This window comes from Leptopilina heterotoma, unplaced genomic scaffold (assembly GCF_015476425.1).
Source record: "Leptopilina heterotoma isolate Lh14 unplaced genomic scaffold, ASM1547642v1 Lhet_267, whole genome shotgun sequence".
NCBI lineage: Eukaryota > Metazoa > Arthropoda > Insecta > Hymenoptera > Figitidae > Leptopilina > Leptopilina heterotoma.
In genome coordinates, this window is record NW_025110976.1 from 1,590,819 (window position 1) to 1,607,527 (window position 16,709).

The window sequence follows — 16,709 nt, forward strand, 5'->3', positions numbered from 1 at the left end:
TTTAATAGTTGACTGTCGTTACTTTTTTGTGTAAAAGTGATTACCATAATATAATTAAAAGATCATTCAAATAGATCAAAATTAACTTTTTCGTTATAACATTTAATTTTGAAAACTGTCTTTCATTATTGGCTGAATTAGTAACACTTAGGCTTATTATTTGAGCTGACTAAACTCTTACCAGTAATACCTGTTTGTTTTCCTAACGTTTTTTTTTTTTAATTTTTTAATGAGCGACAGTGTGTTGTGTCGAACAAACTGTATTTAACTAAACAATATTCTCTATTCAAAACACAAATTTGGTTAAATGAAACAAACAACTTCAAATAAAAAATTTCTTTCCAATAACCAAACAAATTTTACGTATTTATTAAAGTAAACCAAATTTTTATTTAAATCAACAAAATTGTTTTATCGTGACAAATAAAATAGGTTAATTAAACAGTTTGGTTAAGTGAAATAAACTTTTTCTCTGAGTGTAAATAGCGCTTCCAAAAATCGCCCTTGACGTTGTTTTAGAATTTTCACTTTAAAAATGTAGAAAATCAAAATTTTGAACCCGCCATATTGGATCGAAAATTTGGAAAAATTAATTTCTGATATCAGATTCATGATGAACGATCGAAAATAGCCCCGAGTAAGTAATTTTTTTGAATTTTTGACAACACATATGTGTTAAAACCTTGGATATATTGTGGTGCATTTTTATGACCCACTTTAATCATCCGCCATTTTAAAAATTTTTCAAAATTAAATTTTTGGCAAAGTGCTATCTTATAGTGCAGCTAAAAATGAAGGCAAATGTGACCTGGAAAATTTTTTGCATGAAAATTAAAAAAGTTATAAATTTTTTTTTAAAAAGTGCATTTTTCCTATGTATTTTTAATGGGAAATTTCGATGGATCTCTGGCACGTGTTAATATTAATCAATCGGCTTCAAATTTTGGGAAATTTTTTTTTATTTTATTGGAACTAAACTGGGGGGTGGCGTAAACAAAATTCGAAAGTCGCATTGTTACGGACATTCTATTGTGCACGTTTGTACGCTCGCTTCATATTCCGCCTCGCTACGGAGTTTAATTCCGCGGTACGCGCTCCCACTAAAGTCGCAATATCTCGAGAACTATTAGTCTCCATAAATTTTTTTTTATGAAATGAAAGGTGAAATTACAAGGAATCGATATTTACTTATTAGAAAATTTAAAAATTAGGCCAACTGAACTAAAAATTAATTCAAAAAATTTTATTGACTTTTTTTTTGACAAATTTTGGAAATTTTTTTTTGTTCATAATATCAAATTAAACTACGTATTTTTAACTATATCACCTGTACATTTTATTAAAATCGATCAAAAAGTTTCAGAGTTATTAATTTTTGAAAAAAACGCAACACTCATTTTCAGTATGGCGTAGCGGCCGCCATTTTGAAAATTTTTCAAAATCCTGTTAGGGTTAAATTTAATTCATATAAGACTTCTATTTCCCAAGGTTTCGAAGAAATCGGAAGACCACTTGCAAATCGCTTTTTTTCTGACGGAGTCTTACCCACGGAATAAATAACGAGGAGCCATCGACCAATCTACTCTCGAGCAGTTCCTTTTTAGACATTAAAGAACCCTATATTGATCCTCCCTCTCTACATTCAAGCAGTGATAAGGACGACGAAACCGGAAGTGAAAACGATAGTGATTGTGTTTCCCAAAAACCTTCACCACCAAATGACAAATCCTTTGAAATCATTCAAAATCAATGGACTGAACCGTTGACTTACAAACGTGACAATTACGCACACTTCATTTCTGAGGATTGTGAACCCACCTCCCCAATCTCCAAACTTTTAATCGCAACAGACAACATTGACCTCGGAGATATTAGGGATTGCAAGCCCGTGAAAGGACAAATTTATGTCACCCGTAGCGGAAAATATAGAGTGTATTCCATTGTCGTAAAGAGATATCACTTTGACGAAATTTGTTGGAACGACGTGATAAAGGGACTAACAAATTTAAGGAAAGCCCTGGAAACGGATAGTCAAAGTTCCTGCAGAATGGCAAATACCGGAGATTTGTTAGGCGCGATCCCACAAGGAAAAATGGCCGAACTTGTTACAGGAATTTTCCGCGGTGGCGATATCACCATTACCCTTTGCCACAGAAAAATAGAAGTACCTCCTGTAAACACTCATAGTTAAATCATTGCCGAATTTCATTCCAGTCTAATTGGTGGGCATAAAGGAATCTCCAAAACGTACCGTAGAATTCGGAAACGATATTACTGGCCGCGAATGCGCGACGACGTTACGCAATTTATTCGTGGATGTAAAAGCTGTTTCGAGAACAAACTAGTCAGGGCGCGAACTAGGGAGCCGATGTTGATTACCGACACTCCGGCGATGCCTTTTCTGCCGTCCTTTTTACAAAAGACACTATCTACATTTTAGCTCAATCGGAGATATTGAAGGAAACGCGTTTGCATCTGGATCTCTTAATAAAATTAAATATTTTGTAAACAAACTTATGTCCTTGACTAATTCGGACACGCACTTTTCATTGGTGCAAAAAAAATTATTAATTTTAATTATTTATTAATAAAACTGTAGATAGTGCACATTTTTCATCCAAAAATTATGCAGAATACATGAAAAGTGCACTATTTGGTAGATAGTACGTTTAAAATTGCTTTGTCGGTCCACTTTCCTGTTTAAAGCGTCACCATCTACATTATTTTCTAACACAATCCTTTATTTCTGTTATATTTTTATTATTATTTTATATTTTATTTTATTTATAATTATATTATATTTTTCAATTTTGAAAATACCGAACGAAAAATGACGAACAATAGAGGGGCTGATAGTAAAAATGGTTTATAATAATAATAATGGAAGCAAAAGTAGAATAAGTGACTTGAGAGCAAAAACGGGTGAAAATGATTATGTAATTTCTTGATAAATTAATTATATTAATGCTTAAAAAATATTGTTAATAATAAAAAAAACTTATTTTATATGAATTAATATTTTGTAATTATTATAATTAATTTATCAAGAAATTACACAATCATTTTAATCTGTTTTTGCTTCTAAGTCACTTATTCTACTTTTGCTCCCGTTATTATTTCAAACCATTTTTACTATCAGCCCCTCAATACATAAATTTTATTTACCATTATAAGTTATAACTTTATTTTATTTGATTATTATGTTCTGCATGAAATTTTTATTAAATTAAATGTTAACTTTACAAAAAGAATAATTAAAATTGCTTTTAATTCGCATTAAATATATGTGTTAATACAAAATAAAAGCTTTATCTGCAAATTATTGTATTATTTTTATTTTATTTGCATAATTAAACTTGTAGATAGTGCTCTCTCTCGCGGAAAGTTAACCAAAGTTCGAGAAAAATATGTACGAAAACCGTCACTATGTACATAGTTCTCTATTTTTGTGACTTTTGAGACCAGTTTACTGACTAACCTGTGTACATAGTGCTCATGAATCAGGATTTCAGGGATCAAGTGGGTTGAAAATCCTGAAAATTTTGTAGATAGGTCGTCTCCTTCTGCAGATAGTGACACTTTAAAAAATATTTCTCGAAAATCTCTGTAGATAGTTTAATTGACCGCTAATTATCTTCTAATCTAATTAAAATTTTTAATTACGAATACGACTATTAGATTCGTCTTTTCATTACGAATCCAACGGTATAAAAAACTCATTTTTCATAAAATATGTAGATAGTGCCTTTTTTAAACTGGACGGCAGTTTTGACAAAGTGTCGCTGGATACGGTAGGGAAGTTACAAACAACTCCGAACGGAAATCGGCATATCCTAACGATGCAGGATAATTTTTCCAAATATTGTATCGCGGTGCCGATTCCTAATATCGAGACAAAAACAATTGCCCACGCAGTGGCAACTAATCTTTTTTCCGTCTTTGGATCACCACGATGCGTGCTGACTGACAGGGGAGCCAGTTTTGTGAGTTCATTGATGCGCAAATTAGAAAGAATTTTTGGCGTCAAGCAACTCACTACTTCCGGATACCGACCACAGACCAATGGTGCACTGGAGAGAAGTCATATTGAACTGACGGATTATATTAAACATTATGCAAACGATTTTGACGATTGGGATCGCTTGCTTCCGTTTGCCATGTTTAATTATAATACCTCGGTTCATGAGGCTACAAACTTTACACCATATTAACTCGTGTTCGGGCATTTGGCAAGAGCGCCCAGCTCATTGCCTCAAGGCCCGGAAGTCGAAACGTATGGCTCCTATTTGAAGGACCTTATCAAAGGAAAGGTCGAAACAAGCGTACGATAGAAAAACTAAAAATCTAAATGCTAAGATAGGAGATCAGGTTTATGTTCATAAAGAGGTTCGAACTAACAAATTCGATAAACGAGCCGATGGCCCTTTTACTATTGTAGGATTTACTGAAAATAATAACGTGATCCTGGAAAACGAAAATGGCACGAGATTTGCGAAACATAGGGACAAAGTCATGATTGCCCATATATAATTCAAATCACTAATATTTAATATTGTTCTAGAATACGGATGGTCAACCAATCCACGATGATGGGAGTTGCTGTTCTAACCTTGCGATGTTTCCTTCCGATCACGACAGAAGCCCGACAGGAAGCCCTAAGCCAACCAGATACGCCTACAGGAAGTGACCATTACCAGGTCATCCCTCTTCAATCCAGCAGCGGTATGTACTTCGAGTACATCGGGGAAGTCAGGAGATCGGTTAGCAATTGGAGAATTGCCGTATTCCTGGACGTCGGAAAGCAGTGCCGATTTTTCGACAATCTAAAGCAGCGTCTAAAGAAGCTAGGAGCGCAGTGTGGACCCGAAGAGGAATGGTGTTTGGATCTAATGGAATCATACCAATGGGAAGACAGATGGGAAATGACCTCTGAACTCCAAAACCAGTTCCGAGTCCAAATCAAAGAATTAGAGAATACCAAAAGAATCTCACCTAGAAGAATGACCTCACAACTACGAGCAAGACGGGCTGTTCCTCTACTTGGCTTCCTGGGAAAAATTGCGGGACCAATTATTAGCGTGATGACATATGATGACGGAGAAAGATATGACGTAGCCATCCGAACCTTGAACCAAGCTCAAGCTAACTTATCGCACCTCGTTGGAAAGCAGACTCATATAGTCAGATCACAGCTTGATTCATTACATGCCCAGGTGCAGCGTCACGGTTCTTTCTTGCAGCATCTACAGGAACAACTCCACACGTTGGCTGCCAAGAATCTCGTCAAGATGAAGGCTGAGATGGAAAGAAGAAACCTGACCTACGCAATAGCCAGAGCTCTGAGACTAGGACTCGACCATAGTATTCAAGCCACCTCCACCATGCTGAAAGCGGTTCACGAAGCTAGAAAAGGACACTTGCATCCCGGCCTTATCACTTCTGCCCAGTTGGAACCAATTCTTCGAGATGTCCATGACAATCTTAAGGATGTTAAATTCCCCATGACAGGACCGAGGATCAGTATCGACGAACTGATGCATATCTCCACCGTCACAATCCTTTGTGAGGATCACTAGCTTAAAGTCCTCATCGATATCCCTCTCCTACAAAAATACAATTATCAGGCCTTTAAGCTTCACTCGCTTCCCACCACCCAAGAGATGCTCAAGAATGGTACTGGAAGGGCGTATATAAGATCAAGGTATGATTACCTGATCATAGACGAGGACCAGCGAACATATCTCCTGTTGAAAGAGCAAGACTGGGACCAGTGCAAATCGACGACCTCATTTCATGCGTGTCTACAAGGCACCCCCATCTACGATTTCCAGCAGCGAGCATCCGGGATCCTAAAACTGGGACCCGGGTGCTCCCTAAAAACCAAGGACGCTATCATCCCAGCCACGACCTCCCAGGCCGGAGAATCCGTATTTATTTTCGAATCAGAACTACACCTGAATTTAACCATGCTATCGCCATTATTGGCGAGATACGGTCACTTATTGGAAGGACCAGCGCTTACCGTTGACTACAGCTCCGAAGTTGAACCCAAATTCTCCGTCTTCGAGGCCAATTCCAAGACACTAGATGATTTAGAACAACACTATCTCATCAACGTCAGCTAAGAGGAGAGCATCAGATTTTGGTGTACGGATCATATGGAGGATTAATTTTATTTTTCATGATTCTCACGCTGTATATTTGCCGCGTCCCCTGCAAATCCGAAATAACCCACCTCACCCGGACATGCTGTGTGAAGGCAAAGGGTGAGAGTTTTGAACTACCAATACCAACACAAAAGAAATCCAGCCCCGCAGTTCACCAAGAAAAAAGGGACGAGCCAGTATACAAGGAAATTGCCTCGCCCTCAACCAAACCCACTTCTACCCAAGGAGAGGTAGTAATAGGGACAGAAAAAGCATCGACCTCAGGCACGTCGACCAACCAAAAGGAGAAAAAGTTCGCAACATTCAAAGAGTTTCAACAACGGAAAATCAGATGACTAATTAGCGGATCGGAATCCTGGACCTTCTATACCCCGACCGAAGACAATGCAAAAAAAAAGAGGGGGAAATCTCCGACAACCACCAGACGTTTCCACCATCAAGGGGACAACACCGAAGACCATCAGAACAAGGTTAGTGTCACAGGAGCCGCAGCTGACAATTAAAATCACGGATGCCCCAATAATTAATTAATTAAAGGAAGAGCAATTTTTTTAATATGTTCAACATTTCTCTTATTAAATATTTACCACAACCAAGGTCAATAAAAATATTTTTTTCCAGCCAAGACAATATCTATACTATCACTAAATAAAAAAAATATTTTAAACTAAAAAATTTACTATCATCAAGTAAAATTAGTTCACCTAACAAATAGAATTATCAAGTGTTTTGTTATAAAAGAGATCCATACTTTGGGATGAGGAGTGTCAGTGACGTCAGCGCCGTCGGGACATGTTCGGCTTAATCTTTTTTAAAAAAAAAAGAAGAATTTTCGTGAGGGAGGCTTACCAACTATGCAGCCGTTTGGGCCGCCCTCAAAATCGCCAAACTTCCTTTCTATCATATAGTCAACAGTGGTGAACGTGCGTGTATTTACAATGCACGGGCGTTCACCCATGAGCTATGGGAGTTTTGGGTCAGCGCCTAGTCATTGGCAGTCCTCACCACACTTCAAGTAATCCCCACCTTTCAATAAGGTATTAAGTTGTTATGATTTTGTTTATTCAAAGGGAGAATAGAGGAATTTCTCCTTCATTATTAGTATTCAATAAGTAGATCCTTGTGGAAGGATAATTAACAACGCCCATACATATTATGTACACAAGTATATGTATTAGAGAACGTTTAAATTATAAGAACGAATTTAGCTGCTGCGAGAGACGCCCTCGATACTGGTTCCGTCGGGACATGTTCGGCTTAATCTTTTTTAAAAAAAAAAGAAGAATTTTCGTGAGGGAGGCTTACCAACTATGCAGCCGTTTGGGCCGCCCTCAAAATCGCCAAACTTCCTTTCTACCATATAGTCAACAGTGGTGAACGTGCGTGTATTTACAATGCACGGGCGTTCACCCATGAGCTATGGGAGTTTTGGGTCAGCGCCTGACCGGTGGCGGCTCTCGCAAAACCATGCGCATTAATTGTATAATGAGGAAATCGTTGTGGTTTGAATCCGAACAGTGAACAGTGTATTAAGATAGGTCATTTGCCGTATCCAGCACCTAGTTCGGAGTATTTGTCCATAATTTGATTGAAAAAGGTCCGGAACGTACGTAAATTAATTTTAGAGAAATTACAAAATGATTGTTCGAATTTTCAAAGGTAACAAAATTCTTGGCGAAAATTTAATTATGTTCAAAATTTTTTTTAATAACATTCTTTGGAAAAATTTCAATTACATTCAAAAATTTTAGTAGATATTTACCATTCTAACAAAATTTTTAGAAAGAAATTTAATAATTAAAAAGAAAATTTTTAAATTCTACCTATATAACCCTTCAATTATTTTCAAAAAAAATTTTTTTTGATTATAATAATTTTTTTTCAAATTATTGAATTTTTAAAAGGTTTCAGATCAGAATCTTTGAAAATTTGAATTTTTCTAAGCTTTAAATGACAATTCTGTGAAATTAATTTAAAAAAAATATATATTTTAATTGCGAATTTATTTATATTCTTTGAAGTTTTATTTTCTAGTGTATATTTAACTGAAGGATTTACGAGTAATTGAAATTTCGTAAATCCGAATATTGTAAGCAAATGGATTTGAAAATTGTCAGAGAACTTTTCCGAAAATTATAGAAAATAATCGATTTTAAGAAGAGTTTGAGTTAAAAATTCTTGAAAATAATAATTTTATCACTAGATCGTCTTCAAGTTTTATAGTTATTAAAAAAAAAAGTTAATTTATATTTTTAAGTAAAAATTTCTCTTATTTTACTCTGATTAGTTATATTTTTGTCAGCAATTGGTCCGTAAATGGTCCGTAATTTTAAATACGTACACTAGTTCGAGCCCTGCGAATATAAATAATGTTTTACTCACGTAATTGTGTCACGGTGGCGCTAAGTGATTTTCCTGAATCAAGGTAGTTAAGAAAAAGGAGATAAGAAAATTTTACAAAGAAGGTTACATAAAAATAAGCGACAAGTAATGGAAAGGATTTTTTTATAAGAAAGAAGCGTAAGAGCTTTTTGTTGAAAAAATAGTCTCAGTTATTCTCTACTAGAGTTTAAAAAAACACACATAATTTGATTTAAAAAAAGGAGTATATATATAATAATAGAGAGGGGATGGAAGCTCGGGCTCCAAAACCTAATCGTCTCCTCCTCTGGTCCATTGTCCCTTTCGTAGCAGACCCCTTGAATCTACCTCCTGCCACTGCTCCTCCGGTTCAATATTAAAGGACTAGAAAGACAAAATAATAATATATGTATATTTTACATTTGCATATGGATTATAACAAGTTAATCCACTAATCCAAGGAGAAAGAACGAGCAAGTCGCGTAACGCGCTATAAAAAGTTTTTTTGTTTTCAACCACACTTACCAGCACCCACCGATTCTGCCCATGGGTCAACCCCTCGCTATCCCGAAAAAACGCCTGTCGGAATGTCAGACGTAACATCCTCTCTAAGGATTGGAAGCCTGTACTCGGAGGAACATCCGGAAGCGCGTGTTTGGAACTAAATAAGGGAAATATTAAATTAATTTTTTTGACTTAATGAGATCGGGGTAATGGACTAATTTTTACACCCTTACCAGAAAACATTACGCCTACCCGGTCGCCAAAGTCCTTTAATCATTTTTGTAAAACCTTGACCTCCGTTAATTTCAGATAGGCCCACGAAATCCCGCTAAAAGAAAACGAGAGAATAGGAAACATCAAATAACTGAACTAAACCAGGAGAAATTGCTTTACTCACTGGTTTCCACTTCGGTACTGAACAAAATAGAAATCTTTCTACAACTCACCGGAGCCCAGAAACCGTGGCACAAGTGTTGCTGGCTGGGTTCGTCCCAGCAATACTCCTGATACCAGCGGGTTCGGGAATAAAGTTTGGGATGACTCTCCCGTACGAGACGCGGGTCATGACGCCAGCAGTCCTTTTCGTCCGCCCTACGAGGGGCCGGCTTCCAGGGGCCAAATTTGATTAGGAAACTGTAAAGAAATGGTTAATTACTATAATATAAGGGCTCAATTCAAATCAAGAATTCAAAGGATTTTGTTACACAAATATTAACTAAATTAGCCAAAATAACACGCACTCAAGCGCGAGTTTAGTTTCTCATTCTATTGTCTATGAATATTTGACAATAATGTTTATTGAATGTTCCTATTTTGTGTATATAAAATAAAATCCTATTATTATATGACCTGATCGATTAAAGAACAATTAGGGTTTAACTTAAAGGGGTCCATTTAACTTTAAATATCAATATTTTAATCAGATTTAGTTTTAGTGAAGATCGCAGTATCAAAATAAGAAACATACAGTAGCAAAAGAAAAATCTTTAACAACTTTTCCAAAGAGAGGATTTTTTTTTCTATTTTATAAAAAGGAGAGAGGGAATTTTACATAATTTTAACAGAAAATTATTCTCCAGTTGTTTCTGACTTTCTCGGGTTTTCAGGTCTCAAGTGATATTTTTTCATACAGATTATAAGCGCCAAATATAAAGATAATTAATTAAAGGGCATGATTTCTTATATTAATCATTTCCAGAAGGCAACTCAGTTTTGAACATTTATTTATCGAAAATAATATTTAAATTTTGTTTTCAAGGTGTTCATTATTTAAATCTACAAATGATCTTAACAATTTTATGACCGATTGGTTTCTTTGACAAGTTTCTTTAAATGGGGAGAATAATGATATTAATAATTGCAAATGGAAAATTTGGGAAGTAATAAAGTTAAACAATAAAAAAAAAATATATATATATATATATATATATATATATATATATATATATATAATCTTGTCTGTTTATGACTCTAATTGCAATATCTCTTAGTGTTTAGCACCAACTTAGACGAAACTTAAAATCAGCGAACGAAATTAAAAATATATTTTACTTATGATAATTATATTGCAGTTTGTATCTGTTTGAGTAAATAAATAAATTTGGCTGTTTTATTAACTTTTGTAACAAATTACTTAAAAAAAATTTGCAGTTTTTTATCTAACTTCGCGATTATTACACTTGAGTAGTGAAAGATGAATTGATAAATTAACTTTATTTTACAATATTTGTATAATTTTCTGATTTATGTCAAACAATAAATTGTTTAATTTTAATTTTATAAATACTAATTGAGAATACTTATCAATTTTTACATGTTTTTCATGTATCAATTTTGACACTTTATTTTCCAAAAAAATTTTCTAAGTCATAACTGGATCTCCTGGTTAGTACAAAGTTAGGACCAGCCTAGGATACATAAAAAGGGGTTGCCAAGTTGGGTCCAAGTAGTGTTTCTTTTCGATCCAAGAATCTCATTTTTTGAGCGATTTTGTTCGTTGTCGTCTTTGTTTTTCGAATGATCATCTCGTTTATTCTTATGTTAAGTGTCAAATCGTATTGTCTAATTTTCTAATCGACCGATTAAATATCGACCGAACTTCTCGACTTTCCCATAACTAACAGCTAAAATAATATAGTAATAACCTATTAAAAAAAATTTTTAATAACCAAAATATTCAAACTCTTTGTTGTTAATTCTTTAAAAAAAATAATTAAATTTATTTTAGTTAATTAAGATTATTATAAAAAGTTAATTTAAGGTGTCTAGAGATTTATGATTTTCAAATTCCCGGACCAAAAATTAAAATATTCCTGAATTTATTTTTAAAACAATAATAACTATAATATTGAAATATTAATACTTTATAATAAAGAAATATAGAAAAAATCGACTTTAAAAATTCAATAGACATCTTCTTTATTTAGAGAAATATAATATTAATTATATATTAACTAATAAGTCGATAACATTGGAAGTTAGATTTAAATTTAAAATTAAACTTGTTTTTATTTTTCTATTAGGTAGACACATTTTTACAATCTCATCACATGAAAAGGTATTATTTTGCAAAGTATTGTTATTATTTTAATTATTGTGTATTAAAATAATAAAAATTAAAAATAATCATACCTAAAATAAAAAAAACAAAATTCAATTTTTCTAGGTTAAAAAAAATAATTCTTTAATAAACATTCTCCTGAGTTTTCTCCTCTCATTAAAATTTTTTCAAATTTAATAGTTTAAGTTGTATAAAAATATAAACATATATTCAAATTTCTCATAAATTTTAACGAAGTAGGGAATATATATATATATTTTTTTTAAATTTTTCGCTGTAATTTTCCGACTTTTCTGGTCTAACTAAATTCCCAGATTTCCCAAAATTCCTAAACACTAGACACTCTGTAATTATATAAAAAATTACGTAAATATAAGAAGTAAATTGATGCCTTGTACAAATGAAAAATAATAAGTTATAAATTAACAATAAAATTAAAAAAAACAAGTTGTTCATTTCATGACCATTTAGCTTCCTCATTATCAATAGAAATTCGTGACGTAATTCACGTACAATATTTTAAAATTCAAAAATTCAAAAATTTGAATTTTTTGTGAAAAAGAAAAATATTTATTAATTTTATAAATTTTAATAAAATATATACTTTGTATACATCAATCGATTCTTTTTCTTGTCAGGAATGTAATTTTGAGAATAATTAATAAAAATATTAACAAATAAAAAAATTATTTCAAAAAATACAAAAAAAAATTTTTTCTAAATTTTAAAAAAATTGTATAAAAAAAAATTTTGTGGATATTTTCGAAAATCCTTGTGTCAGATTTTAGGTATTAATGACTGCAATAAACCTGCAAAATTTCAGGACAATCTATCAAAAGTTGTCTGAGATAATTTGTACACAATTTTTTTGACATACACATACACACACATACATCTGGACATTTGCTCAGAATTGAATATACATATGTTTAAGATGAAAATGAGTCCATATAACCTTCTTTTGAAAAATTGAAAATCGTCACGAATGCAAAGCTTCCTTATGAGGAAGCAAAATGAATAAAAAAAAATTTAATTATAAAATAATAAATTAATAATAATTAATAATATTAATAACAAGTTATAAGAAGTTAGATAAATATGTGTAGTAAAAAAATTAAGGAGTTTTAGAGTTTTAATAAAAAAAAATTTTTACGTCAATAATTGACAGAATATATTTAGGCTTTAACTTTGTTGAAATGATTTTCATAGCAAACAAGTCGCTATAAATAAAAACGTTTAAAGGTAAAGAATTTTTTTTAAAAATTAAATCTCATTATTTATAAATAATATAACATATGCATATAGGCAATTCTCTGGAACCTTTAACTTTTGACTTGAAAAAAAAAATTTACTAGCACATTAATAAAAATTTGTATATAAATTAAAATTAGCATTTAGAATTTATTTTTGCAGTTAAAAATGTAATATTTCGAAGGTCTCATATATTTTTATTCTTTTTTAATAAGACGATTTTTTACAGGTTAAAATCTATTGTTTTCGATTGTTTTGGATTTAAATATTTTGGTTGTCTTTACTTTTTTCTAATATTTATTATTTATTTTTTAATATTCTCTATTAGAGTTATATTAAATTTAAATTAAATTGGTCAAATTTAAATATTTTAATAAAAATTAGTGAATTTAATTATTATTTATTTATTTAATTAAATTTATCTTAATTGTAATATTTTTTCTAGATAACCTTAATAATTTCCTTCTCTGATGCAAGTTTTTCAAATTGTATTCTTCTTTTTCCCTTTTTCCTTCTTTTTTCCCTCATTTGTTCTGCTTTTTATTCTAAATTTCTTTCATTGACCTCATTATTTTTAACTTTACGAATTACATATTTCTATTTTGAACTTTAAAAACAAAACGGTCAATAGTGAAGTTATCAATTTATCACACTGACAACCTTGAAATCCTAATTTATTGCGACAAAAAATTAGTTTTTTACGGTCCTGACAATTTCGGTCCTGACATTTTCACGTGTACCTCCTTGTATCTCGATAATTATTGAAAATTTTAAGGCGTGCTTTTACACACAAGTAAAAAATATAATTGTGCGAATGTGCGTACAGGTTTGATAAATTTTTATAGTTTTGTTTAATTGTGCCTAATCATTTACAGTCCTGACATAACCAGGTTCTTTGTCGAATTCAAGAACAATATTCTTCAATAATTTCAATATAAATTATTGCACATAAAAATTTCAACTGGCCACAGTTTTAGTAAGTTTTAAGCTTTCATTCTATGTATTGTTGAATTCATTTTATTAAGGCACTCTTGAAATATCTGCAAGTACGTTTGCAGTTACGGTCCTGACACGAAAATAAGGGAAATTTTTCGAAATTAAATATCTTTACTTTCCAAATGCGTATAATCTTCTAATTACTTTAAATAATCCTTAGATATTCATTTACATTTATGTATTCGTCGTTTTATTCTATGTTGATGTGCCAACTTATAAAATTAGTTTATGTTTCTGAAAGTACCTAAAGGGACTCTCGTGATTTGCTTACTTTTCCACATTAAAAAATATATATTAATTACTAAACATAATTTAATAATTTTTAAACTAACATATTTTAATATTATTAAACATTCTTTACATGGAACAATAATTCTTTTTATAAAACATTTGATATATCTTGAGTAATTGCATAATAAATATAAGACACCTAAAGGTTAAAGGTTCCAGAGAATTGCCCATATATCTAATTACTATTTGAGATTACAATAATATATATTTTATTAATTTATTTCTAATAAAAAAAATATGATTTTAATATTGAGAACGAACTTCTCGTTTGATCGGAGAAATCGATCGGTTTAGCGAGATGTTCACTTCAATAAGACGAGCGAACATGACTGCTCGGTTATCAAAACAAAAAAAAAATCGTTTTGGTTCGTTTCTCGGATCGTGTCGCTCGAAAGAAACACTAGGTCCAGGCTAGGGCCAATAATCATTTTAGGCATAGCATGGTGATTTCTACACGGGTGGTTGAACTTTGCAGAGAATTTGACTATATTTATTGTGAGGGTAATTGAATCTTTCCCGGAAATGCTATTGTTCGTGAGAGTGATTTAATTCCCGCGAGGAATTTTATTAAAATTTATGACAATACTAAGCAGTAATACTTAATTATTTACTTAATAGATACATAATATAAACCAAAAAAAAGGAAACAAAAAGAAACGAGACAAGACGATAATGTGTTGCGTTCTCGACGCTCGAGACAAGACGATAATCGGTCCTATGATGATGAGACAAGACGAGACAGTAAAAGAATTATCTCCTCGTCTTGTATTACGGCAACACTATCGTGAACAATGAAATTCTTCACGGAAGGTTATCAAAGCCCTAATTACATTCTCAGCAACTATTCAATTATTTTGCATAAATGTTCAAATTCATGATGGGACTTCGGTTAATTTTTTTGAGGAAGGAAGAGAGAATTGAATTCGTTTTAAAGAAAAAATTTTTTCTTTGAATCTGACTAAACTAAATCGTGATATATTTTCTATTTATGTTACTTCATTTAACATCAACATCGTTAAATATTCTATTAACCATACTAACTCAAAAGAAAGAAAGACCTTACTTGACCGAGCAAGCCTAAAACAACGTAGCAAGCTCGACTATGAAATTAGACACCCGCGATAAAACTAACATTCCTCAGCTCATAGACACTACTGAGAGTTGTTTTTCTTTATTTTTTTAATACGTTTTCTTTCTCTCTCTCCTTCTAAAATAAACAAAGTATAGTCCTGAACTCAATTAAGCATTTTAATAGTGTCTTATAATTGCCACTATTGCGGAAAATAAACCCTGCAATGAACAACAAAAATGCTGGTTGAATTTGTTAGAAGTAATAATTAATAAAACAGCGAAATTTTATATGAACGATTGATAATAATCCTAATCAAATGCTTTGAAGAATTTGTTTTGTTTTCTTTTAAATGGAATTTATTTAGTAAATTGATAATTTTAAAATAATTGAATTGTTTCAATAAATTTATTAAAACAACAGAAGTAATTGAATTTTTTTTTAAAAAAAGAGAGTAATATATACATTTTAATAAACTAAACAATTAATTTTTTTGCGAAATCTTATTGCAATTATAGTGAGGACAATTGAATTTTGAACATATTTTGCTATTTGTGGGGATGATTGGACTCTTGCAGGGAATAATATTAATATTTTGTCTTGAAAATATTAACTTATATATTGTTAAAAAAAATGAAAAAATTTGAAATTTACGCGATTCACATACGACATATTAATTTTTGCAGAAAGAAAAAAAATATTCCATACAATTCCCTGATAATTTCAGGTTTCCCTGACTGCAGCAACCCTGCTGATGTTTTCAAAACACCCAATCATTCAGTTGAACCTTCTCAAGGACACAGGTGTGAATTTATTTACGAAAAGAAAACCTTATAAAGGTTCCACTTACCCACGTGATGAGTTTAGCTCCGCCAAAATCCAAAACGCTTGAAGCGCAGCATTATATTCTAATAACTGGATTGTCGCTTCCAGTGAAGGGCCTCGTTGAGCCCTTTCCTGTCGTCGGTAAAGCTCTTCTGAGGAAATAAGAGCGGGAGGATTGTCCTGGTCTTCGCCCCCCGCGGCGGCATTTTGTGCGGTGTTACTATCCCACCCGAAAATTATCTTAATACAAGCACTTCTCCTGGCCCTGCGTTGCTCACCAGGGTTTAGCCTAAAAATCTCCCCCACTCTCCAAAGGGAGTCCCGGAAGTCCTCCTCATCCATAGGCTCAACTTCGGAGTCGGACAGGGCCATGTATGTGTACACCCACTCCTCCTCAAACTCTGCCAAATTGGGTAAGGACATATTAAAAAAAAGGGGAAACCCTTAAGAATTATAACTAAGAAAGAAAAAGAGAATACTGTCTTGATTCAGGAACCACTACAACACTTTCACCAAAACACAATTACCGAGCGCGGCCGCGTCTGAATGAACCGATTCTATTCCGCTCTTAGCAGCCACCTTGCACGATAACGACGACAATGAGACTGGACCCGGTAACTGCGACGTCGGGACTTAGTCATGTGACTAAGATCTCGCATTAGGTTGGTCCACATACAATTGTAAT

At 32.5% G+C, this 16,709-nt stretch overlaps 1 protein-coding gene across 2 annotated transcripts; it reads right to left on the reverse strand.

Annotated features, from left to right (window-relative positions):
• Positions 1-8,573: 8,573 nt before the first annotated feature.
• Positions 8,574-16,709, reverse strand: LOC122503627. 2 transcript variants are annotated; one of them, XM_043614246.1, is made up of 6 exons: positions 16,504-16,709; positions 16,050-16,425; positions 9,479-9,665; positions 9,266-9,360; positions 9,054-9,189; positions 8,574-8,912 (listed from the first exon to the last, which is right to left on the reverse strand). In XM_043614246.1, exons 2-6 carry the CDS (start codon positions 16,394-16,396, stop codon positions 8,820-8,822), a joined length of 858 nt encoding a protein of 285 aa, XP_043470181.1. In that variant the 5' UTR covers positions 16,397-16,425; positions 16,504-16,709; the 3' UTR covers positions 8,574-8,819. The 2 variants fall into 2 exon arrangements, with proteins under 2 accessions (XP_043470181.1, XP_043470180.1); XM_043614245.1 differs by having other exon boundaries at positions 16,050-16,709.

Excerpts from the sequence above, each read along its gene's own strand:
- LOC122503627 (XM_043614245.1), bottom strand. The coding sequence starts at position 16,447 with ATGTCCTTACCCAATTTGGCAGAGTTTGAGGAGGAGTGGGTGTACACA. Across the intron at positions 9,666-16,049 it reads GAGCTAAACTCATCACGTGG|TTTCCTAATCAAATTTGGCC; the intron begins GTAAGTGGAACC and ends ATTTCTTTACAG. Across the intron at positions 9,190-9,265 it reads GGTAGGCGTAATGTTTTCTG|TTCCAAACACGCGCTTCCGG; the intron begins GTAAGGGTGTAA and ends TCCCTTATTTAG.